The sequence below is a fragment of the Felis catus genome, chromosome C1 (genome assembly GCF_018350175.1).
Source record: "Felis catus isolate Fca126 chromosome C1, F.catus_Fca126_mat1.0, whole genome shotgun sequence".
NCBI lineage: Eukaryota > Metazoa > Chordata > Mammalia > Carnivora > Felidae > Felis > Felis catus.
In genome coordinates this window covers 19,797,302-19,823,330 of record NC_058375.1, presented here as the reverse complement: position 1 = coordinate 19,823,330, position 26,029 = coordinate 19,797,302, and the positions used below count along the sequence as shown (strand labels likewise).

The following is a 26,029-nucleotide window of genomic DNA, read 5'->3' as shown; positions in this document are numbered from 1 at the left end:
GAATTTTTAAAATTCTATTTGAAACCCAGGAGAACACGAGAACACAATAAATATCCTCAAGTGGGGGATTGGCTCACAGGTGAGACATTTAAATAGGTCCCACTTAATTTCTTGAGGCAAAGGATGAGCCGGTTTGTACAAATCCTACCGGTAGAAAACAATCACAATGAGTTCATATCAACTGTTTGCAGCCCCTGCTCCTTGGCAGTGGTGATCCCTCCACCCCTACCCATCCCACTCTGTGTATCTTTCTCAGAATACAGGACCTAAGGCCAAAGAGATACCAGCTCCGTTAATCATCTGTACCCCATTCATATTGGGGCAAGTCAGACACAGAACGGAGACAGGACTCAATAGCCATGCTCACTGGGCAGATTCCGTTTGTTGCCTCCAGCCCCTCATTCCCGCCTTAATTGTAGGGCTCTGCATTATAGCCGCATAATTCATGCCTCCCTAATTAAGGCTGTCAACAGCCCCATTGTAAAGCTGGAAAATGTACAGCACCTGCTCTCTGGGAACCCTGTGCCAGGGATTGGTTGTGGGGAATGCCAGGTGTGTGTGGGGGGCTTGCCAAAGGGTGCATTGATTGGCTTCTCAATCGCAGTGTCTGGCATTTGTTTGATTCTGGAAGCAGGGATGATGGCCAAGGGGTCTCTTGTGCCAGGTATACTGGCACAGGAAGGGGAAGAGGAGACTGGAATACAGGGCAGTGGGGGGTTAAAGACTATGCTCTGAGCACTGCTTGCAAGACCCCACCTCTCCCCTAGAGGGAGGTGCTGGGGAAACAGTTCGCAGAAAGTGAAATGGGAAGGCTAAACGGAGTGGTGTTTGGTCGGTGTTAAAGGCTGGTGCTTGCTGCTCCAGGCACCTGAAGCAGAGTTGCTCAGGCAGACAGCTCTTCAAAGGCACTAATCCTCTCAGCAGCTCCGAAGCAAGGCCTGGCAGGGAGAAGACACGGCCCTTGACTTGGCCTTCTCCCTGCTGGGCAGCCCTGGCCCTAACAAGCTGAGACTCTGCCACGCGGAGAATAAATCGTCTCGGGGGGACTTAAGGGGCCAGGTCCAAAACAGAGAAGCCTCAAAGGCTGAGGCGGTGGGAAGCAGAGTCTGAGATGGTGAGGACAGGCGTCAGTCAGTTGGGAGAAGTGCTTGTTCCTTTGCTCCGGGTCCTGTGAGGTGTTCCGGGGAAGGAGGCCTGTGGTGGATTAGATTCACCAGGGCCTAGAGGCCCTCCGGTTACCCTGTGGCCATGAAGGGGGCTGGTCGCACAGGGGCGTGGAGCCTGGCCCCGTGCCCTGCAAGAGGAGGAGAAAAGCTTGTGTGGGCTGAGTCGACAATAGGTAATTGGATTGTAATCACCCGCCTGGCTTCTGCGCGCCATTGGGGGCGCTGAGCCTTTCAGTGAGCAATCAGCACTGTGTGGTGGGAGGGGGTAGAGATTCAATAGCAAATCCCAGGTGGAGAGCCCAGGGGGAGGAGCAGCAGATGGGCAAATTTTCTTTCTGTCTCTCCCTCCCCTCCCTTGCCCAAATAACGCTGGCTGCCTATTAGCTATTTACCAGCAGATCCAAGGTGGGGCCAAATCTTTTGTGAAAGTAGGGTGGAAGGCTAAGATGGATGGGTAAAGGGCCAGGGTTTTGGGGAGACCTCCTCCCTGAAATTCTGTTATGTTGAAGGATGTGCTGGTGGAAAAGTGAAATGCATCTAGAACACAGGTAGAGGTGGTAGAGGTGGCAGAGGCGGAAGGAGAGGGCAGCAAAGAACTGGGGCTCCCTGCTCTCCAAAGCTACAGGTGACCAGAGCTGGGTTTAGTGTACTTGTGGGAGGCCATCCCCTCAGTCCTCCCCAGGGGCCACTGTCCCGGGCGGCCCAAAAGGGGTATCTCTCTCTGGCCAGCAGACCTGGCCTCTGGGGCTCCCTTGCAAAGTAAAGGAAACACAGTTCATCCTTAGGAAGGAGGTGCCTTTCACCAAGAAAAGAAAGGGGAGTGGGGCCCTGGAGGCAGAGGGCAGGGCAAAGTGGCAGGAGGCCAGCCCCACTCAGGCTGATGCAGTGCCCAGACGTGCCAGCCAGTCAGCCCGCTTGAGTTCCAAGGCCTGCAGGAAGCCTTGGACCCGCTCTTCCCGTCTGGCTGAGAGTTTGTGCAAGCGTGTCCGTCGGAGCTGGGCGTCCCCACTGGCCTGGAGCCCCTCTTGCAGCAGCTGCTCTGTCACTGCGGCCTGGTCCCTCTCCAGCTGCTGCCTCTTCCGCTCCTCTGCATACATGTCTCGGGCCTTCTGCTAGAGGAAAAGCAGGGATTGGGAGATCATTTTTTAGGTGTGAGTGAACTGGGATGGAGGAGGTAGGGGGTGGGGCACCAGGCGGGCCAAGCTAAGTGGAACAATGGGGAGTTTGTACCAGATCTGGAAAAGCTTGGGAGTAGGTGTGCAGAGGTGGTGCCCATGATGTATAAGCACGGCAGTGGGGCTTCTGGGTCCATCTTGGTTTGTTTTGGGTGGGAGCCTCTGTATTTCCTGAAATTCTTCTCAGGTTCACACTTGGAAGGGAACCAGGCAAATATGAGTCTGACTTCTGGTTCCCCCACAAACTAGCTTTGTGGCTTTGGGCAAATCCTCTCCTAACCTCATTTCTTCATCTATAAAGTGGGGGATGTGCCTACCTTGAAGAGTTTTAAGGATTAGCGATAATATATGCAAAACCCTCTCTAGCATATTAGCAGGCTCTCAAACAGAAACAGCAATTTCACAAGTTATTGTCTATTCTCTGCTGCTGGGAAGGCTCTATTCCTGCCTGGGGCAGGTCCGCTGGGTCATTTCCTTTGGCTTCCCAGGTCACTCTAAAGGTGCCGTCCTCCCAGCTCCCTAAGCTGTTTTTCAGAGTTTGGCTCCAAACTTGCCTCCTGTATAGAGACTGGCCTGACTCTTACAGCAAATGATCCTCCTATGAACACTGTGAGAAACGGGTTCAGCTCTCTTAAGCCACTTGCTGTTTTCTGCCTAGTAGAATAGGTTTTAGTGTCCATAGTCCATTTTTTGTTAGAAACTCAGCACTTGAAGGCTCGGCAGAGCACCCTGGACTCCTGGAACCAGCTCTCACACAGGCGATCGTGCTCCCTGGCAGCACTTCTCATATGTTTCTGTATCTTCAGACAAACTCCTAAAAGGCAAAGACTATGTGGCTTTTCCTCTCCGGCACTTGGGTGCCCTGTACTTGTGAAATACTTAATCGGCCGACCATATGATCCCAAGACGGCAGGGGAGATGCTCCTGGAGAGGGGAAAATCTCTTTGGAGCAGAACCAAGGCCTTGCTGTGCCTCACTGATGGGCTCTGCTCCTGCTGTCCTAACCGGCCGCAGAGCCTTTGCACCAGAGCTCCTTCTGCCAGACCTATTCCATGTGTGAGAAACTAGACTTTGCTGCCGACCTGGCATTTCATACCCTGATGACCCTTACCACAGTCTACCTTGTATTACAGTATTTGTGTACCTGTCTGTGTCCTGCTCAGCCTGTAAACCTGGATTGCTCTGTCTTCCCCCTTTAAAGAATATCTTACATGTGCACAAGCACTTGACCCTCACACAGGAGCTACTTTTTATCTGCTGGAGATGGACCTGGAAGTTCAGAGTGGGGAAGTGATTTGCTAGAGTCTCTCAGCAATAAAGATTTACTGCATGAATAAAGATGACAAGTGGAAATTCTGGAAAATCCCTCCCTAGGGTCCTGCATGAACCCAGGCATCCAAGGGTACTCTTCTGTTAGGGTGATGAGCTCACATGTGGAGCCACAAAGACTAAAATGGGTTTGAGAAGTCACTGTGAATGCCTCCCGTCTTGCTGGAAGGGCTTCTTCCTGGCCTTGGTCAGGAGGAAACCTGGGTGCTGCATACAGGACCTTACTAGTGTGTGACGTACAAGATACGGTCTCAGCAATCCACGTGCTTGTGGGCCGATGAGGACACAGATCTATATACAAAGTCCCATAATACTAGGTAGAATGTGTAAGGGTCATCAGAGAAGCAAGAAAAAGGGCGATGTAGCTCAAAGAGAGACACTGTGGCTGATGGAGGTCAAGGAACAGTGACGCCTCATGGGCAGACAGAATCTGAGCTGGACATGAACCAATGTGGAGGATTTGGATAAAGGTGGGGTGCATGGTGCCAGGGCGTGGGGGCCGGGGGTGGGGATTGGGCATCGGTCAGTGAGAATAGTGGCAAAGACACACGGAATGGATTGAAGAGCTTGACCAGGCCAGAGTGAGTCCTCTGCACAATGGGCAATCTGAGGAAGGATGAGGAAATGAACGCCTGACCCACGGCTGGCATTGATGGTTAGCTGCTCTTCCATTATCACTGCTCGCAGCCAGAGCTAAGTAGGTAAGTTCTGGCAGGCCAGAAAGGAGGGGAGTACCTGGCCACAGAGGGAGGGAAACATGCTGTGTGCAAAGTCACTGTGTGAGGCACAGGCTTCTTCTGAACGGCAAGCTCCAGACTGAGCGCTGGGAAGGAAGAGACTGCAGTCAAGGGAGAGCCTGGCCCCTAACTGCCAGGAATCAGTGATTCACTGTTAAGATGACACAGCCAGGGGAGATCCTTAAGACATTCTGTCCCACCTCCCCACTGTACAGACAAGGACACTGAGGCCAAAGTGGGGAGGGACTTGGTCTAGGTTACAGAGAGGGATAAAGTTCCCTCTATTGGTTTCTCCATTACGGGAGCTTCTTGAGAGGTCTATGGGAAACGTGTGTTGTGCCTCTGGATAAGCTGTACTTTCTAGGGGTGGAATGGAGAACCAGCGGCCTGCATATGGATGCCGGTCTGTCCAGCCTCCAAATGCTCTGGATCTACCTGCACAATTCAGAGGTGTTCTAAGTCTTCTCAGGTACTCAGTGTCAGAAAATCCAGGATCAAGAAGTCCTAATAGTCAATTTCTCTCTCCCTGACCATACTGCCCACTGTCCCTGTATAATGGCCAGTCAGGGCATTAATAATTTCCTTAGAGACTTTTTGTACAGACCTTATGCGGTCTTGGTGCAAGAGCTCCATGGAGCTTGCTTTGAGAAATGGGGTTCTAACCTATTCATCTAAATCTCTCCTGGGCATTAAGCCTCTCTGCTCTTGTTTTCTCCTCAGCAGAGTGAGGGAACAAGATGTAATAGCCCCCCAGCACATAAATCCTTCAGTCCTCCACTACATTGCCTGGGCCTGGGCTGCAGGCATTTGGTTTCAAAACATTCGTTAGCCAATGACAAGTCCTCCCATAAGTCCTCACTTGCCGCGGTCAACATGCCCAGGTCAGTAGCACGGGGGATGCATTACTGAGGGCTGCCTGAGACAGCTACCCCTGCCAGAAATACAATGTACTGAAGCACCCCCAGGGGCTCCCTGCCTAGGGAACTGTACCAGGGACAGGATGAGCAGGGTGCCCTGAGTCTATGGCTTTTCTGGAGACAGGAGAACTCTGATGAAGAGCTTGGAGACACATGTGGGGAATGATGTTGGCCACCGTTCTCTGCAAAGGAAATCCTTTCCAGCTCTGCTCTCAGTACTTTAGGTGTATTAGCTTACTGAACCCCATCACAAACCAGTGAGGCAGGTATTATTATTAACATCACTCCTCTCGTTTTACAGAGGAGGAAAATGATACTCTGAAGGGTGACAGTCAGTCACAGAACTAGTAGGCAGCGCCATGATTCAAAGACAGGAATGCCTGAGACGATAGTTCAAGCTTTTAACTTTTCCTGAGAAGAAGATAGTGACTACCTGAATAAATAAAATAAAATAAAATAAAATAAAATAAAATAAAATAAAATAAAATAGAAATAGAAATAGAAATAAAATAGTTGACTGATTCAGCCTTGTGTTTAATCTCTGACAAATGCACCAAAGGAAGTTCAGTGGAAGGGATGCCTGGGTGGCTCAGTCGGTTAAGCATCCAACTTTGGCTCAGGTCATGATCTTGTGGTTCGTGGGTTCGAGCCCCATATCGGGCTCTGTGCTGACAGCTCAGAGCCTGGAGTCTGCTTCGGATTCTGTGCTTCCTTCTCCCTCTGCCCCTCCCCCCTTTCAAAAATGAATAAACTTAAAACAAAAAAAAGGAAGTTTAGTGGGAACATGTATCTTCTGCAACACCATTCTTACAGACTAGGTGAAACAAACACTTCAGTGACCCCTTATGGACCTTCCAACCATGCAGCTTGTAACTGAGGATCAGAGGCTCTGCACTGCCAGCCCCCCTCCCCTGCTGATGTTTTCCCTGTCCTACTGCATCTGAGTCAAGATTTGCTCCTTCTGCCAGCCCCCATTCTCTAGGGCCGATGGGTGATCACCTGGAGACTGCCAAGGTCCCCTCAGATACCAAGGTCTGGCCCAAACAACTTGTAGCTGAGTCCCTGCGTCCCTTAACACGCACCAGGTACGCTCATCCCAGTGAGCTGCTCTAGGTCTAGAAGCCACTTTCCTGCCCTCTGCCCTGGCTTCCTACAGGAAGAAAGACACACCGTACTGGGCTTAGAGCTACGGCGGCTCAGATTTTAACAGTGGGAATTTGGGAGATGGGATGGGAGCACAGACATGGAGGTGGAAAACTGAACAAGGAACCGGGAAGAAGAATCCAGTTTGGTCATACAATACAGGGTACACAGAAGGGAGACACTGGAAAGATCAGCAACCTGGTCTGAGGCCAGACTGGCGAGGATGTTGTTAGTTTGGAATCTACCCTCAGCTTCTGCTGAGGTGCTAAGATTTCTAGGAACAGAGCTCTGAGGACTCCTGGGTAGAGAAAGCCTGGCCAGGATCCCCAAAGGGGCTGCTAAAGAGTCAGGACAGTCAGTACCTCTGCTAGAACTTTGGTTTCCTCACTTTAAAAACTGTCCCAGTAACGTTAGTATCTTACCTTCTTGCACTACATAGAATCTATGTCAAGGATGCCTGACGTGGTAAGAACTCAATAAATGTCTGCGGTTATGATTCACAGGTATATGACAGAACTCTTAATAGTCGTCCTCGAACATGTCTCCCCTCACCCCAGAAAACAGCAGAACTGTCCCCCCCAGCTGCCCAGGCCAAAGCCTCAATGTCTTGGTTCCTGGTAACATTCATATTTGTACTCATTTGTTTTATCCTCCAGGATACGTAAGAGTTTCAGACTTACATCATCAACATGATCACTAACAAAAACCTCTTAAATAATGTTTAAATTTCCTTTTGGTTTGTACTATCCTTAGAATACATCCCCCTAAAGATGTACGGTAGAGAACTATGTTTGGGTAACTTGAATTATTTTCTCTGTGGGTTCTATTATTGACTTAGAGTTACTTTCATTTGTTTCTGTTTTCACATTTCTTTTTCCCCATCTCAGTCTACTCAGCCCTCCCCCTTGCTACATCACTCCCCCCCCACCCCCACCCCCCGCCTCGAAGCACATTCTCTCACCTGGACTACTGTAGGAGCTTGGTCCTTGACTCCTGCCTCCCTGAAAATCCTGAGTGATTTTTGCAAAATGTAAATCAGATCCTGTCAGTCCTTTGATCGAAATTCTTCAGATGTGGTGCCATTGCCCACAGGCTCTATATAACCAGAGGCCTGACTCCCTCCCAGCCTGCCCCACACCCTTCTCTCTCACGCATGCTGGCCTGTCTGTTCTTCCACGACCCAAACTTGATAACCTCCGTATCCTCGCACTGCTGTTCCTTTTGCAGAGAATAATTCCTTACCCCCAGGTTTTCACACGTTTGGCTACTTCTCGTCTTTTATATCATGGCATAAAAACCACCTCCTCAGAAAGGACTTCCTTGGCTGCTCCATTCAGTATCTCTTGCTTTCTTCATTACTAGCACACCACTCTACTTTCTTTGTGGCTTTATCACAATCTGAAATAATCTTACATATTGTTTACTAGGTTATTATCTTCCTCAAGTAAGATTATAAGCTCCACGAAGGTAGGGACTCTCTAGTACCGGACTTATACTAGGCACTAGAGAAGAATGCAATGAATGAAATCGAGTCCTCTGACAGCCATGTGGGAAAGCATCTCAGAAACCCGAAATTACTATAAAAGGCTTCTGAACAGCCAAACCAGAGATAAGAATACCCATACACAAAAGCTCATGCACCAAGAATTCTCTGGGCTTCAGAGACCATTTACTCTTACTTCATAGACATATTTCTAACAAGCTTGACTGACTGGTTTCCTGGCCTATAGCTGATTTAAATCAGTAACTAGGAAGAGAAGGTGGGACGCTGCCAAAATTAGCCTCTTGACTGGTAAAAAAAAGGAGATGGAAGATGTACAAAAGCATATAAGAAATCCCAAAGCCAAGTATTTGGGACCATCTAGCTTGGGCAAACAGTCCCCCCTTCAAGGGCATCGCTGTCCAAGGAAGTGCTTCAAGACGGCAGTTGCATTATCATTATTAGCATCACTAGAATGTGATTATTCTAATCATCATCATCGTTAGCAAGGGCCTGGTATATAGGTGTCAAGGATTATGGACAAGACACATTTCAGAAAGTTTCCCATCAAAAAAGGATAGAACAAAACAAAAAGGATAGACGAAAGTTTTGGTTCTTAAAGGAGCTTTGGTCATGTAGAAAATTCTGATACTCCTTCCCCACTGAGGGTGGATAATTGAGACTTGTTTTTCCCTTTACTTCAACAGAACTTCCTCTTTCAATTCCTCATATTCTGAGAAAACTGACGAAGCATACGACCAAAGCTTCATGATTTGATGGACTTATTCCAGGAATTCTGGACTTGGGATTCACGGACAGGTTCTAGGGGTTATGTGAACTAAGTGTTTCAGTGATAGGTAGGATCCTACGCAAAATGCCCCATGTTGGGTGTGATCTATGCAACTTTTCTAGGGAGATGGTCTACGGTTTTCATCAGATTCTCCAAGAGGATTAAGAAGCCTTAACATCATTGTTTCCTCCTGGCCATTATCTCTCTAGACTCAAGCACCAGCACCAGCTAAGGGTTCCAAAATCTGTGGCCTGGAGACAGACTCTGCCCCTCTCTTTCCATACTCGGAAAATGAAGACACCAAACCTGTGGGATTGCTGGAAGGGTTCAATGAGAAAACTTCCGCGAAAACAAGGAAGTGCCTCAGGAGACCCTCAAAGTTAGCTGCCATCATCACACACACTCCCATTATGATTATTAAGAATGCTCATCAGATGCCGGCGACTCTGCCTCCGAACAAAACCTGTTTCAAGATCTGGTGATCAAAGCTGAACTTCAACTCTTGGCAGAACACAATTTTGTATAATAGAAAGACAGTGCTATCTTGTCCTTAATCCCTTCTGGAAGAGGCTTGAATCTCGCATACTCCCACTTCTACAATCTTTGATTAGCTTAATACCGTCAGGGAATAACGGACAAGCTCACCGAGAAGCCTTTCCTGGGTTTCTGTGGCAAAGAGACTAAAGATGTGTAAGTTGAACCCCAGTTCCGTCTCTTATTGGTTATGTGTCCTTAACAAAATAATTTCGATGTATTCACTTGCACGAGTGGGGCTGATAATACCTACGTCATTGGGATCTTGGGGGCATTCAACGAGATGGTACCTATAAAATGTTCACAGTGCCTGACCACAGTAAATAAGTTGTAGCTACTATCATCACTAACATGCTTAGTAGCAAGTGCCTTGTGTAAGTAGTAGGTGGTCAATCAATGCTAACCTTTTCTTCTCTCACATCCAATCAGACCAGCCCTGAGCTCTTACCTGGAGCATGCTATGGTTCATCTGGTACTGCAGGAGGGCCTCACAGAGGTTCCAAAATGTGTATTCCGGCCACAGAACGGGTTGGAACACCAAGCAGGAGTGGGAGGTCTGGTAAGCGGGGGAAGGAAGACAGTATAGTTTAGTAGCAGGTTGCTGGAACACCCTGTGGGTCAGGCTTCCAAAGGAGCGGGCTGAGCATGACCCAGGAGCCCGGGGATGAGCTGACACAGGCACCTTGAGCTGCCGCTGCCTCCGCTGCCAGCCCCAATTTACCTCACTCGTGGGGAGGGGTCATCTGAGGCACCTGCCCGCAGCGAGGCAGAACTAAAGCAAGACTAGATCAACATTCCCACCAGGATTTTTCTAAGAGCCAATTTTAGGACGATGAAATAACATCTGGATTATGTTATTGGCTCTTGGCCCTTAGAGGTCATCTGGGAGACATGTTGTCTGATAAAAGTCAGCAACGAACAAATGGTAGCTGCTGTTGTTATTTTTAAGTAGCAGAGCAGGGCACAGTGGTTAAGATCACGGGCTCTGGGGCCAGACTGCCCGGCTTTGGATCCTAGCTCCACCATTTACCATCCATTTGACCTGAGGCAGTTACTTAACCTCTCTGGGCCTCAGTCTCCTTGACTGTAAGACTGGGTAATAAGAATACCTGGTTTTTACAGTACTGTGAAACTTAAACGAGATCATGTACGTAAAACAGACTACAGAGCTGGGTGAACTTTAATAATAATCACTGATATACGAATCCCTTTTGGAACATCTTGACAGCCACTGCTTGATCCCCTCAGTAGTGAGGAATTCAGTGCCTCAAGAGGGACAACTTGAGTTGTCAGACAGCTTGTTATGCAAAACCAATGTCACCTTCCTTGGAACTTCTACCAAGGTCTCCGGTCTTTTCTCTGGAACAAGTTTGTTTCTTCTTCAAAGCGACATTCTTTCAAATATTTGAAGGCTAGATTACAGCTGCCTGTTATTTGTCCTCAAGGTTGTAATGACTTGTTCAGTTTGCCTTTGCCAACTATAAATTTGAAGACAGCAGGGATTATTTCTGACGTGGCCATTGCCATATTCCCAGCACAAAGGAGGAACTCTATTTTTTTCCGAGGGAATAAACTGTCACCATGCCTCCCTTTTTCAGACCACTATCCTTCATTCATTCCTTATATATGACATGAGTTCCAGATTCCTTGGCATCCAGGTTGACAGGCTCTGTTAAGTCCTCCAGTTTACCAATGCAGTCTTTTAAAACTCAGTGCCCAGAAGTAAACTTTCCAGACATGATCTGACCAGCAGAGTAGACCACAGAAACGTAAGCTGCGCATGCTTTCTTTCAATATAGCCAAAGGCTGAAAGTATCTTCAGTAGCTAAATCATTTAAGACTATAGTCCATTAAAATTTCTGGAACTTGCTTCTAAGTGGAGTCCCTCCAACCTCTCCTTGAACAAGGACTTCCTACAGTCATGTGCCACTTAGGGGCCAAGTTAACAGATGACGGGGATTTTCTAGCAAACGCAAACTGATTTGGCTGTGAGCTTTAGGGGGACGACTTACACTGGGGTAACGGAGCTGAGAGACAACAGCAGGCCCCTAAGAAAGAGTCTGCATAGAGTTTATATTCCTTGTGGACTCTGCTTACATAGACGCGGACATTAGTCTGAAGGAGACAGATGAGTAACTGCTCGAACCCAACGCAAGGTTCCAGCTCAGAGGCGCTGAAGTACCTGCTAGATTGCCAGGGCAGCAGCTTATGCTCAGGGACAGGGCAGAAGTCCAGTGCTTTGAACAGGGGCACAAGTGAGGTCTGCACCACAGCTGGATAGCCTTGATTTTCCTCTAGGCTCTTTAGACAGCAAGAACCACCCAGGCTGGCAAAGCCAGGGACGGATGAGGAAGCGACAGCAAATGTTCCCAGGCACAGTCTGGATACACTTCTCCAGATTCCCCCAACCCCACAACCCCGGTTCTCTGGGATTAGCACAGCTTGGGGTGGGGATGAGCCCCACTTAATCCGCCCTGTGGGCACAGTCATGGCTTTCAGGCTGACATAAACACAACGGTGGTTGCAAACGACTTACCTGCCAGAGCAAGAAGTCGCTGAGCCTCACTTCCCCAGAAGTCCGGATCAAGATGTCAGGGTGAGGGGAGTGGTTGGTATAGAGGCACTTATCAAGCAGAGACTCAGAAATATCACTAAGGTGAGTGAGGAAGAGACAGAGATAAGCACACATCTCTTTCTGGATTATTCTCGTGGTGAACTCATACTAAAGGCTTCCCAGATTATAGAACACCATTAGCCAATACAAGCAGAAGGACCCTAACATCCAAATGAATGCATGATTTGAATCCTCGCAACTACACAAAGTATTTCTATCTTCATTTTATGGATAGGGAAACTGAGGCTAAGAAAAAATAAATAACTTGCTCAAGGTTATTTCACTACAGGCCTAAAATCGGATGCACCTGTGAGACTACGTCCTTCACTTAAAACGTCTTGTTTTTTAAAATGCACATATCTGATCCTGCAATTTGATGCAATACTAACACAACTATTTTTAATAAGTATGAATCTAAATGCACTGATTGGGAAAGATGTCTCAGATCTAACGTTGAAAAAAGCAAGCCTCAGAAAATACATGATGCAGAAAACATATGCACACACTCAAATACTCACATATATGAATCTATGTATCTACAAAAAAAAAGTTTAGAAAGACACACACCATATTATTAATAGTGATCACTTCTGGAAGGTTGGATAAGAAGGAAAGACTATCTTTATGTACTTTTGTTATTGTTGGAATTTATTATAAAGAACATCTTTTAAAACTTTTAAGTCATATGGGCCCTGAAACACCGCAAAAAATCCACACTACTTAGGGTTTAAAAGAACAGCAATACGCCCACCCCTCCTGTGTTTGTTAAGAGCTACTTTCTCAAGCAGACAGACATTTAGAAAGGTGACGGAATGGAGACAGAATGGGGACCGCCACTATGGAAAGAGGGTATTTGCAAGGCTGGTGTCTGCTGGGTCCAAGAACACTGTTTACTGGTCCTTGCCAAGCACCAAGAGGCAGAATTTGGAATCTCTAAGTGGTAAGACTTGTATCTTGGGCAGGGTCTAGCAAGTAAAAGTTCTTAGTGGGAAGATTCTTCCAGGAGCAGGGTGAAAAAGAGAGATCTGGGAGGAGTATGTAAAATAAAACTCTACACCTACCAGCAGTGTGCCTTTGGGTAAGTCATTTCATCTCTCAGAGAGAGTGCTGCAAATCAGAGGGAGCTTTTTTTTTTTTTGGTAACATCATATGGGAAACGATACTCACTTATGACTTGCAAAACGAAGGGCTCTAATTCAGATTTCCCTGATAATCTGATAGTCCTGTCTTAGCAGCATGGTCTTAATCCTCTAATTAAGAAATTTGAGACGCTGTATAATCCATGTAATTTCTCGACTCCCTTATCTTTGAAATGGGCAAATCTGTCCTACCTACTTATAGGTTGTTTTAAGGGTCAAATGAAATGGAATACATTTTTTTAAAAAGTGATCTCTAGACTCAATGTGGGGCTCAAGCCCACGACCCCGAGTCACATGCTCAACTGACTGAGCTAGCCAGGTTCCCCGAGAAGTCATCTCTATTAAATAAAGTAAAATATCAACTTTCACCTATAAAATTAGAGCAGTTCACATTAAAAAAAAAAAAAAGCTTGACAAGAGTAAGGCGAAATGGACACATCCAGACCCAAATCTGGAAGAAGCCATCTAAAATGCTGACAAGAGTTAAGTTTATAGATTTCGTTGGAGCCTTATTTGTAATAAGGAGAAATTAAAAACATCCTACATAACCAGCAACTAGAATGATTAAGTAAATTAAAGCAAGATATATTCTGCGACCATTAAAAATAACTTGAAAAATTATTGAAAACATGAGGCACGTGGGGCGCCTGGGTGGCTTAGTCAGTTAAGTGACCAGCTTAGGCTCAGGTCACGATCTCATGGCTTGTAGGTTCAAGCCCCGCGTCGAGTTCTGTGCTGACAGCTCAGAGCCTGGAGCCTCTTGGGATTCTGTGTCTCCCTCTCTCTCTGCCCCTCCCCCGCTCATGCTCTATCCCTCTCTCTCAAAAATAAACATTAAAAAAACAAACAGGCATGGAAAAGGGCTCATATTACAACGTCAAGTGAACAAAGCATGATTTGGGTTGCAAAGTGTTCAGTGTGATTTCTTTGGTTATAAATACTTATGTCATTACTAGATCTGTGTTTTAAAAAGATGACTCTGGCTTAACCTCCAACCATAGCTGATCACTACTTTTGTGCATCCATTACTGCGGTACACAGCACCGTGGATTACTCATTTGTATACACGAACCACACTGTGGAGCTGCTTGAGGGCAAGCCCCTTGACACACTCATCTCTGTATTCTTGCTCTTCTAGCATAGGACCCTCTTGGGACAGAGACTCCATACGTGTTTGAATAAATGAATGAATGAATCACTGAAAACAGATCTCAGAAATAAATACATGTTGGTTTTCAGAATGTGAGGAGCTTATAGGCTAAAAAAATTTTTGAGGGGCGCCTGGGTGGCTCTGTCAGTTAAGCCTCTGACTTCAGCTCAGGTCATGATCTCACAGCTGGGGAGTTCGAGCCCTGCGTCGGGCCCTGTGCTGACAGCTCAGAGCCTGGAGCCTGCTTTGGATTCTGGGTCTTCCTCTCTCTCTACCCCTCCTCAGCTTGTGTGCTTCCTCTCTCTCTCAATAATAAGTAAATAAACTTAAATCAAACAAATTTTTAAAAGTAAAGACTAAAAATAACTTTTTTTTTTACGACGTACCTGCAAACACCCCAGAACCCCTCACAAGTAGTAGACATTGTCACAGTTTGATGGGAAAAATCAACTCCGTTGATTAAACTCACACACAAATACTTAAGCATACAGGAAGAGCTAGAAAGACATATTTAAAATCAAAGTATTGCCAGGAACATTGGGGTGGGATCCTGGAAGATCTAAATTTTCACCTTTATATATCCAGTAGTTTGCAAATCTCTGAACATGTATGGCCTTTACAAAAGTATGTGTGTACCGGGGCTCTGATCGGCCCAGTGTGAGTAGAACACCAAGCTTTCTAAGGTTGTAGCCTCCTTACCCTGGTGACCCTGCCCAGCCCATGCCATGTCTGCTTGACTAATCCCATGTAGGTAAGTTACTAAGCCATGCAGGGCAAAGAAAACAAATACGGGAAAACTTCCGGGGCAAGAAGAAGAAGATAAAGGTCAGTGATTATAGCAATGTGTTCTGAGTATCAATACACTGAACTAGGAGGCAAGATCAGGCTCTAGTTCGGGGCGTGAACACATACAAATCTACTTGCTAAATTGCATTCTTTCTTTGCAGCATAAACGTTTGTCTCTTTATTTATTTTTTAAGTTTATTTATTTTGAGAGAGAGAGAGAGAGAGAGAGACAGAGAGAGAGAGAGACACTATGCAAGCGAGCAGGGAGGGGAGGAGAGAGAAAGAGAGAGAAAATCCCAAGCAGGCTCTGCGCTGTCAGCACAAAGTCCAAAGTGGGGTTTGAACTCACGAACTGCGAGATCATGACCTGAGCCAAAACCAAGAGTCGGATGCTTAACTGACTGAGTCACCCAGGTGCCCCAACATTTGTCTCTTTAAATGAAACATTCACTATAAAACACAATAATACTGTGAGCAACTATGAAATCACCCCACAAGTCAAGAATTAGAAAATTACAATGCACGTGCATCTACTCACACATCCTTCTTCTTCTTACAGATCTCATCTTCCTGCCTGCCCTCTGCCAACTTAACCAGCATTTTCATTTTTCCCCCCAACAGTTCATTTTCAATCCACGACCTAACTGACCTCTCTACAGGATTCCACCCTGTTGCTCCCACCAATGTTCCCACCCTCCCAACCTGCGCCAACCAATTCCCTCTTCTCTTGGCTTCTGTAATACTGACTGCCTGGTTTTCTTCCTGCCTTTCTGGTGGCTCATCTTCTTTTCTCCTCAAGGCTCATTCTCCTCTACCCAGACAGCAGAGCTTAGAGTTTCTCGAAACTGCATTCTCAGCCCTCTCTCCTTCTCACTCTAGACTCTCCTCAAGTACTCATGCCCTCTTTGCTTCGGTTACCAACTGCTCACAGATGACCTCCACACTGATATGTCCAGTCCCCATCCCTCCTCACAACTGTCGATCTGAGAGCTATGTTCTACATCTACCATATATCCCAAATCACACTGCTGACCTTCCTCCTCATATTGGATCTGCCCTCAGGGGTCTGTGGCACAGGAAGGGCACCACTCTGCATTGTTCCAGAAGTCAAAAACCCTGCAGTCACTCATAACACATCCTTTCCCCAGACCCGGTCCATTAAGGCCTCTCGATTTTATCTATAACACTTCATGCAGTCGATTCGACCTCTTCCTCCTCCTCCTCTTCCTCCTCCACCCCCCCCCCCCCAGTTCCATTCCGGGTAATCTATACCCGAATTATTCTAACAGCCTTTCTGCAACTGACAAACTCCTCACATTACCTCTTCTGTCCCCAGTTACTGCTTTTCCTTCCTTCTTTCGCGACTTATTTCCTTGGCAAAGCCTTTCCTACCAGGTCTATTCCTCTTGCTATAAATTGTTTTTGTACTATACGCCAATGTTCATATAGCATTTATCACCATTATAATTGTATATGAATGTGCAAAATAAATTATTGTCTGTTTCCTTTACCAGAGCTCCTTGAGAACAGGAAATATGTATTTTTATTCTTACCACTGTACTCCCTCTGTACAACAATGTGCTCGGCCTTTATGTGGCACTTTTAAAATGTTTGTTGAGTGAATAAATGACTGATTGAATGAATGAACTATGTGGCACAGAAAGACCACCCAGCTGTTGGAAAGGAAAAGGATTTATAGAATAATGTTAAAATCTGTCTCCTTATGGGGCACCTGGGTGGCTCAGTCTATTAAGTGTCTGACTTGATTTTTGCTCAAGTCATGATCTCATGGGTTCATGAGATCAAGCCCTGAGTCGGGCTCTGTGCTGACAGTGCAGATCCTGCTTGGGATTCTCTCTCTCCCTCTCTCTCTGCCCCTTCCCTGCTCTCTTGCACACATTCATTCTCTCTCTCTCTCTCTCTCTCGCTCAAAACAAACAAACATTAAAAAAAAAAAAAAAACAAGAAACAGAAAAACACCAAAAAGCCCCCACAAAAACCCTATCTCCTTTTCTTCTAATTCTATTCTCCCTGAGCAACTTTTTGATTTTTAATTAAGTTTCCCAGGTAAATCAAATTATTCCCAAGAAGGGAATCCAGAAAATTCCTGGGTCCCAAGATCCCAGATGCTAGAGGTAAAGGACAAGAACTCTGGAATCAGACAGCATTAGAAAGGAGTCACCTCTGGCGCTGACCGGCAGACTAGCCTGGGGGAAGGTCATTCTAATGCTCGGCTCAGTTTTCTCATCTATAAAATGGAGTCAAACACTCAAAGCTCTCACACAGGGGATTACTGACTGAATGAAATACAGCACATTACACACTGCCTGGGTTCTTTCTGCTATTATTTTATTCTTGCTCTTATCAGTTTATCAATATTATTACCAAAGGTTACACTAATAATAACATGAGAGGGACCAAGTGGCTAGATGACTTCCAGCTCTAGAAATTAAGATCTCACATGTTATTTATGAGGAACAATTTTCTTTTCGAAAAATACCAGAGTCTTGCGTGAAACTGTAATGTGAAGAGACCTAAGGACTATACCCCCCAACAAGCTGTGTTCCTGAAAAATCATTCTAGGAAAAACACTGCCAAAGGGCCAGGAGGACGTCTTTTTCTTCTTCTTCTTTTTTTTTTCCCTAAAGATTTTATTTTTAAGTAATATCTACACCCATGTGGGGCTTGAACTCACGACCCTGAGATCAAGAGTCTCATGCTCTATGAAGTCAGCCAGCCAGGTGCCCTATGGAGGCCTATTTTTTTTTTTTTTTTTAATTCCAGTACAGTTAACACACAGTGTTATATTAGCTTCAGGTGTAAGAACATCATTTTTTAGTGAATGCCTCGGACGTGCTATCCGTTATACCATTTTTCTGGGGCTTCTTAGTGTTTGGTGAACACAGAAATTCTGAAGTGGGCTATAACAAGCCAATCCTAAACTCTATGGGGGGGGCGCTGGGGGGGCAGGGGAATCATGCCCCAAATCTGTCCACACGTATCCCCGATTTGACTCCTGGCCCAAGTACATGGCGCGGGAAGTACACGCCTGGTTTCCCTACCAGTTACCACGCTAAACAACTAAGGGTACCTGGGGTCCAGCAGGCCTTGCTCCACTCCCCAGGCCATCTCTCTCACAGCATTACTGATCTCATGACGGGACGTGTATGCAAAGCAGACATTGAGGAAACACCTGAGAAAGGAAGACGAGAATAATTTAGCAGAGGACAGGGACTAAGGACTGGAGTCACTGCTTGCAGGGCATCGCTTCCCCACAAGAGCAAAAAATACCAAATGGCAATCATGGCTATCACTCAAAGGTGAGATGATGAATTGTGCTTTCCAAGTTTTCTTAGAATGACCATGTCATTAGTTTTGTAACAAGGTGAACACTAAATGACACATACGAGCCTCCCTCCGACTGCCAACCAGCTTTCAGAGGATGTAATCTGCTGTGATATTAGCACAAGCAAAGTAGAATACGAGGCAAATCTCATGCAAACTAATCCACTGCCAAACACATATTATAATCCAAAGGCACACATAATGAAGTCTGGATTACTGAACTCTCTTCGCCTCTGCACCTGCGTGACCTCCCAATATCAACCTATTCATGGGTTAAAGGAGTGGAACAGGAAAAAAATTTCTTCAAGGATCTGTCTTCAGAGACAGAGATACAGTGTAGACAAAGGTGGGGTATCAGGTCCTGGCAAGTCCGGGCCGGTCCTCAAGAACCCTGATCCAGAGCTCAAGGCCATATCCACAGCTCATCCACCCTATAGCCCTCATTTCCGCCCTGTCCTCTGACAAGTAAAATAGTAATTATTATTATGTACATGTGCATATGTAAACATACATGTATATGTATATCTTGCGGGGGGATAGACACATGAAGGAAGAGAATGAAAAACTGTAAGTATGTGCACATTTAACATGGTATTAAGGACCATCTCTGGGCTGTGCAGCAGATGCAGGAAGTCTCTAAGCATCTCAAACCCCTCTTTGCCTCTTGTACCAAATGCACACCCAGAAAGACCCAGCACGTCTCCTTAAAGCTAGCAGGGAGTCCAAGATTGATGCAGGTCCCTCAGGGGAAATCTGAACACTTACTTGTTGTAGTTCTTGGTGGCCTGTACCGCCTGTGCAATCAGCTCCTGGAGATCCAAGGGCAACAAATGCAGATCGCCCAGGACCCGGATGCATACCCCATGCTTCTGCAGTTTCTCCCTGGTCAGGAAAAGGAGGCGGGGTTGGAACAGAGAGCCTGTGGAGCTGGAAAACTGACGACACTCACCTCCCGGTTTCTAAGTGCTTTCCTGTGTGTGTCAAGCACTGTTCTATGCAGTATTCTGTGCAGTATTTCACTGCATCCCCTCCATGACTCTGACAGGAGTTCAGCACATTCCCCATTCTCCAGCAGGAAACTGAGGCTCAGGCACGATAGTCAGAGACTGCCCAAGGTCAAACGGCCATCAAGCGCGGTATCAGAAAGAACTGAGTCCGTCTGGGGTGCCCAGGTGGCTCAGTCGGTTAAGCGTCTGACGCCATTTCGGCTCAGGTCATAATCTCCCATTTTGCGAATCTGAGCCCCGCGTCGGGCTCTGCGCTGACAGTGCGGAGCCTGCTTGGGAGTCTCTCTCTCCCCCCCAGCCCCTCTCTCTCAAAACAAATATAAATAAACTTAAAAAAATAATTGGAAAAGAAACCCAGGTCTGTCTGATTTGGGAACCCGAACCCAAATTCTTTACCACACATTACACCGCTTCATGTGTCCTTGTGGGCAAGTTGCATTTTATGTACTTAGTCCCATTTTGACAGGAGAATAAACTCAAGGGGAGGAGCTGTATTATTCATTACTTCTGTACCTTCCGGTGAAATACGTTAATAACAGCAACATCTAACACTAAGTTTATGTTTACTAAGTGCCAGATGTTGGTCTAAGTGCTTCACACGCATCAACACATCCCACCCTTACACCAACCTTTGAGGCAGAGACCACTATCATTCCCCTTTTATTGACGAGGAAACTGAGGCACAGGGAGGTTAGGTTATTTGCTCAACCCCAGACAGCTGGTGGGTGGAAAGCTGAATTTGAACCTAGGGAGTCTGGTTCCAGGGCCTGTCCTCTTCATCATGGCATTTCACTGCCTCCATACCATAATTCCCAAACTCTGCACAGTGAGCATGAATTCAGTTACCCAACCAGCTTCCCTCACCTGGGGATGCTATGGAGAAACTCAATGACTAGCGTTTGGAAAATGGGAACTTAATAGCAAGAAGTATACTGTAAGGTGGGGTATCAGGCATGTCCTGGAGAACCCTGATCCAGAGTGCAAGGCCACACCTTAACAGCTTATCCACTCTATAACCCTCATCACTTTTCTTCGAGGGTGAAACAAGACCTAACCACCTATTTTTGAGAATCCACTGAAGCGGCCACAGTAGACAAATGTATACTCAGATCAAAGTAAAACCAGAATGAAAACAGACAGATTCAGGCCTAGAGCCAGCACTTACAAACGGACCTTGTATAACCAATTAGCCTCTCTGAACCTCAGTTTCCCCTACCCCTTGAACTGGGGGGGCGGTGATAACCATCCCTGCCATACTCTCCACACTGGCTTGTGTTGAGTAGGATAAAGTATTTGAAAGTGCTCGTTCTCAGACACAGACAGGTGACTTGAGTGACATCTATAGGGAAGGAGAGGCAAAAGCCCTGGCAAGGAGCCAGGAGATCTGGGTTCCCAACCCGGTTCTGCCATGAGCTTGCTGTGTGGCCATGGGTAAGTCTTTCACTTCTGTTCATTCTAGGGTTGTTTCCCAACTGATGAAACTGAATTAGGTCAGTGGTTTTCCCAACCTTCTTTTCGCTAAGAGCTCTTTCTTCATAATAAGTATTACTCAGAAGCCCAATATATACGACAAGTAAAATGCCAACCGGCACCCTGTGCCCTATTCCCTCTGGCTTCTTTGTATACCCACTGCTCAGAACTCTGAGGTTCTGGGGCACATTGTTGGAAAGCCACTGTTAAAATTTCTTCTTGTTCTGTCCAGGACTTTAGAACCTAAGACTGTTTCCTCTACTGCTGAATGAAGACAGCGATCTCAGTAACTCCTCTACCTCCGTGTATTTTGATCTTTCAGGAACTGTAAGATTACTTCCTGTGTTTCGGACGTCAGCGTAGTAGACCACAGCTCAGCTCTGGAGTTGGAAAGATCTTGTCTGTCTTGGCTCCGCCTATCCAATAGCTGTGTGACCCAGCAGGCAAACCTGAGCTTCTCTGGGTTTTACTTTCCTCCTCGCTACAATTGGGATGATAATATTTGTCTCATAGGATAATGTGAATATGAAATGAGAATACATGTTAGGCTCAGGACCTGGCACGTAGTATAAGCACTTTAAAAAGGTGAAATTAGGGACACCTAATTCCGTGTGGCTCAGTAGGTTACGTGTCCAACTTCGGCTCAGGTCATGATCTCACGATCCATGAGATCGAGCCCTACACCAGGCTCTGTACTGACAGCTCAGAGCCTGGAGTCTGCTTTGGATTCTGTCTCCCTCTCTCTCTGCCTCTCCCCTGCTCGCGCTCTGTTCTCTCCCCCCTCAAAAATGAATAAACTTAAAAAAATTTTTTTTAAAGGTGAAATTAGTGTGAATAACAGAAGCATCTGAACCACCCCCAGCCCCTTGGGTGGGAACTCTGAGCCACACGGGCTCTGCTGGGGACCAGGAAGCAATGTCTCTGGCTGAGTCTCATTACCCAATATGGACAGAGAAGCCTGGCCACTCTCCCACCACCAGACCCAGACAAGGACAGAGATGACAAAACTGTTCTAGGCCCAGCTCCACTGGTCCTCTAGGCTCTCTATTCTCTCCCTGGTCTCGGTATGGGAGGAGCTGGGCAGAAAAGGGCTGTTATGAAGACTCTGGGACAGTCCTGGCTGGAAAGGCTTCCATGCTTTCAAGCAGATAATCTCCATCAAACTTCTTCTCTGCCCCTGTCTGGCATTGCTCCCTAAGTAAGCTTAAACTTCATGACAGCTAAGAATCATACTGACTCTTCCCTGTGAAGTCCTCTTAGACATCACCTGTCCCTTCCAAGAGAACATGCAGAGCAATATAGTAACTTTTCAGGGATGACTACGTGGCAGAAAAGGACTTTTTCAATGTTTCTCTCATGCTACTCCCTGATCACGGTTTATCGGTCATGGGGTAGAAATCTGATGCAAGTGGGCTATTAATTAAGGGCTTTAGTTCATTCTGGGCTGCTGTCTTGAAGCAGAGAAAGGTGGAATGCAGAGAGAAGGAAGAGGCGCTATCTAATGGATTTCAATTCCTGGTTTCAGTTTTGCCTGAGGCTGGCTATACTCATCCTTGCATTCTGTGAAATACCTCTATATCCTCAGATAATTAAATGCCCCCTTTAAAAAAGGGGGTGGTGGTGGTGGTGGAGAAAAACTAGCTTGCCGTCAAAGAGACCTGACTGGGGTGCCTGGGTGGCTCAGTCAGTTAAGCGTCTGACTCTTTGTTTCAGCTTAGGTCTCGATCTTGTAGTTTGTGAGATCGAGCCCCACATCAGGCTCTGCATTGACAGCATGAAGATGTTTGAGATTCTCTCTCCCTCTCTCTCTCTCTCTGCCTCTCCTCTACACACTCTTTCTCTCTCAAAATAAAATAAATGAACATAAAAAAAAAAAGAGAGAGAGAGAGAGAGACCTGACTAACATTAAAAGGGTTTAGAGGTCCCTAAATAAGCCTCAGGTAAGAGCGTTGAGGGTCAGTGTAGGGCTGGAGGTGGTGTAGGAACACACTCCCCCATCCCATGGCATCTTACTGTTCTTCCATCAAGCGGCTGAACTTCTGCCGGGCCAGATCCATTAGCCCGTCTACCTCACTCTTGGAGCGTTTGAAGTTCTCAATGCTGAACGCGTAGACCGTCACCTCTAGGATGCCCAGGTTCAAACACCAGCGCAGAGTCTGAGAGGGAGAAGGCAAGGAGCTAGGATACAAGGAAGGGAAATAAGAGATGCCTCCGCCCCGACTCAGTGTTGGAGGCTGAGAGGCAGACTCTTCTCCTCCCCAAACCAGGTAAAGCTAGGACAACACCAGTGTTTCTGTCAGAATAGCAAACCAAGTAAGTAGAAAGCCACCACTTGAGAATATGAAAAATGTGAACTTAGTGAGGGAGTGCTATGCTGGTATTGTTGGTTTACTGGAAAGAACTCTTCACTGAGAGAGTTCTAGGTTCTAGTCTCAGACTCCACCGTGCGCTTGCTATGTGACTGTAGGCAAATCATTTAACCTCTGTGGGCCTCAGTCTCCTTATCTGTAAAACAGGAGCACAGTCCATCCCTTGCAAGGTGGCTGAAGACCAATATAAAACACAAGGTTTTATTATTCTCAGCACAACTTCGTTATTCCACTAGACTGAGAGGCTGATGAGTTCTAAGAATACAGGCATCAAGTGCACAGCCGTGTAGCAGTGAAGTCTGCAAAGGGTTTTCGCATTCATTATTTCATTCGATTCTCCCAACAGCCCCTTGAGAATGTCATTACTGTTTTCATGCTTACTTTATAGATGAGAAAACCTGAGGCTCAGACAGTAGATGAAATGTGTCAGAAGGCCACAGCTCTACTATACGAGTCCGTTCTGTGAAGTTCTAGAACAGCAAGCCCTCAACTCTAGTGACAGAAATCAGAACAGTGGTTGCCTGAAGAGGGGAAAAGGAAGTGGGACAGGGTTTGACTGGGAAGGGAGGGGCACAAGGGAACTTTCTGGAGAGGTGGAAATGTTCTGTCTTGACAGGGGTACAGATTAGACAGGTAAATGCAACTGTCAACCACACCCCCCCCCCCCCATTCTGTGCATTTCACCGGATGAAATTATACTTCAGTGAAAAGAGAAGTGAAACTCCTATGTAAAGCCGGGCCCCTGGGGCTGCTCTAATCCAGAGCCACTAAGGGCAGAGAGCGGACTAGAGCTGAGAACGGCAGTGTTGAGACAGGGAGCCTGTCTCCACAGGGGACACAGACATTCAATCAGAACTGAACTTGAAGAAACAAAGCAGAAGAGCTGCCTTTCTAATCCCTTAACACACATACATGAAATTCGTTGCCACCTTGGGAAAATTACCTGTGAGAGCTTCACACCGGAACAGGCTCAGGCTCTACACACCTTACAGGGAAGCCACCCTTCGGCTGGCACACCTGGATCAGAACCTACCACTGACTGGAGTCAATATAGCTGTTAATAATCACAACTTCAACTTTTTGAGCGCTTCCTTTATGCTAAGTCCTGTGCTACGTGCTTTTCACCGTGCCATTTTATTCCTCACATCATCTCTGGAGGTAGAGATTATTGCTGTTCTCATTTTACTGACGAAGAAACTGAGGCAAAGGGAAGCTGTGTAACCTGCTGCAGGCCGCAGCGCCCAAGCAAGGGTTACAACGAGTTCTGAGCGACTCCAGACCGTAAGCTCCTCGGCGCTAGGCCAATCTGCCTCTTACTTCGTCACAAAAGGGAAGCTGGGGTCAACAAACCAGAAGGCCACCTCAGCGTGTTAGGGAGCCCCACAGCCAGCCACTCACTCAAGGCCAAAAATATCAACGCTCTGGCATCAGTCCATGTTCTTGTGCTGGGAAGCTGAGGTCTGTCCAGACCATATTTCCATCCTTCTTAAAGTCAGCTTCACAACAACAGACAATATTCCATTCTTCTTGTTAAATTGAACGTTTTCCAATTTACAACAGGTATTAAAACTGTAAAACGGGGCACGTGCGTGGCTCAGTCAGTTGAGCGACTGACTTCCGTCCAGGTCATGATCTCAGAGTTCATGAGTTCAAGCTCCACATCGGGCTCGCTGCTGTCAGCACAGAGCCCACTTAGGATCCTCTCTCCCTCTCTCGCTACCCTTCCCCTGCTGTGCTTGCTCAAAAACAAAAAACAAAAAAACAAACATAACTGTAAAATGCCCATGACCTTTGCCTAGAGTGATGACTCGGGCTGTCTGGCACTTTTCCCAGTGAAAGCACTAAAAGGCCTCAGGCAAATCAGGATAGGTATAGTCACCCTACCTTTGTTCCAGAAATGTCACTTCAAAAAATTTATTCTAAAATTGAACTGTTTAAGGGGCTCCTGGGTGGCTCTGTCAGTTAAGCATCTGACTCTTGGTTTTGGCTCAGGTCATGATCTCACGGTTCGTGAGTTCGGGCCCCGCATCGGGCTCTGTGCTGACAGCGTGGAGCCTGTTTGGGATTCTCTCTCTCTCCTTCTCTGTCTGTCAAAACAAGTAAGCTTAAAAAAAAATTATTAAAAAAAATGAACTGTTACAATGTCTGGTAATAGTGGAGCAGCTAAACAAGTTAAGTCAGATCCTTATAAAATATTCCACAGGCATTAAAACATATAGGTAGAAAACCTATGTATATATACACCTAGAAAAGGACTTGCCAAAATCTCGTGTAAAAACAAGGTTACTGAAGATACTGATGCCATTTTTATAAATGTTAAGTCATGTTTGAACATATTACAAGGACTGGGATGAGGCCCAGAAAACTATAAACTGTTGACACACTAAGGTGTAAGGGAAGTCAATTTTGTTCTTCTTTCTAATATTTTGTGATGATTCACTCTGTAATTTGATTTCTGTTAATGTTGATATGAGACCCATAACAAGCAAGCAAGTGATAAAGAGCTATAAAAAAAAATACTCTCAAACCACAGCAAACTCAGCACCTGATTTTCTAGCTGCAGTCCAGTTCTCCATAGACCGTTCCCTGCCACCCACACTCACCTCAGCCAGCTTGTTGAAGCCCTGTGAGTGGCCTTCCTGCCGCTCTACTTGGCGCTTCTTGGCGTAGCGACGGTTTCCATCCATTATAAAGGCAACGTGTTTGGGCACTGGGCCTGCCTGGGAGGTGAGAAGACAAATGATCGGCACAGAGAGCCACGAAACCCCAAGCTGATAGGCTTGAGTTCTATGATAAAAGCCCCCTGAGGAAGGGAACTGGGTATTCTGTGCTTTGGCTCAATAAATGGGTATTAAGCACTCTTACTTATGGAGGTATT

The 26,029-nt window shown here is 46.4% G+C and overlaps 1 protein-coding gene across 2 annotated transcripts in view; it reads right to left on the bottom strand.

Moving 5' to 3' along the window:
• Nucleotides 1-26,029, bottom strand: part of DHDDS (dehydrodolichyl diphosphate synthase subunit) — a 28,324-nt gene continuing 2,295 nt past the window's right edge. Inside the window, exons 3-9 of one of the 2 annotated variants that reach the window (XM_006934427.5) lie at nucleotides 25,755-25,871; nucleotides 22,796-22,938; nucleotides 19,071-19,187; nucleotides 18,052-18,153; nucleotides 11,808-11,922; nucleotides 9,720-9,827; nucleotides 1-2,278 (exon numbers count right to left, since the gene is read on the bottom strand). In XM_006934427.5, the coding sequence (XP_006934489.1) occupies nucleotides 2,039-2,278; nucleotides 9,720-9,827; nucleotides 11,808-11,922; nucleotides 18,052-18,153; nucleotides 19,071-19,187; nucleotides 22,796-22,938; nucleotides 25,755-25,871 (942 nt within the window). In that variant the 3' untranslated portion in view covers nucleotides 1-2,038. The remainder of the gene's footprint in view (nucleotides 2,279-9,719; nucleotides 9,828-11,807; nucleotides 11,923-18,051; nucleotides 18,154-19,070; nucleotides 19,188-22,795; nucleotides 22,939-25,754; nucleotides 25,872-26,029) is intronic. The other variant, XM_011284515.4, reaches the window with a different exon arrangement.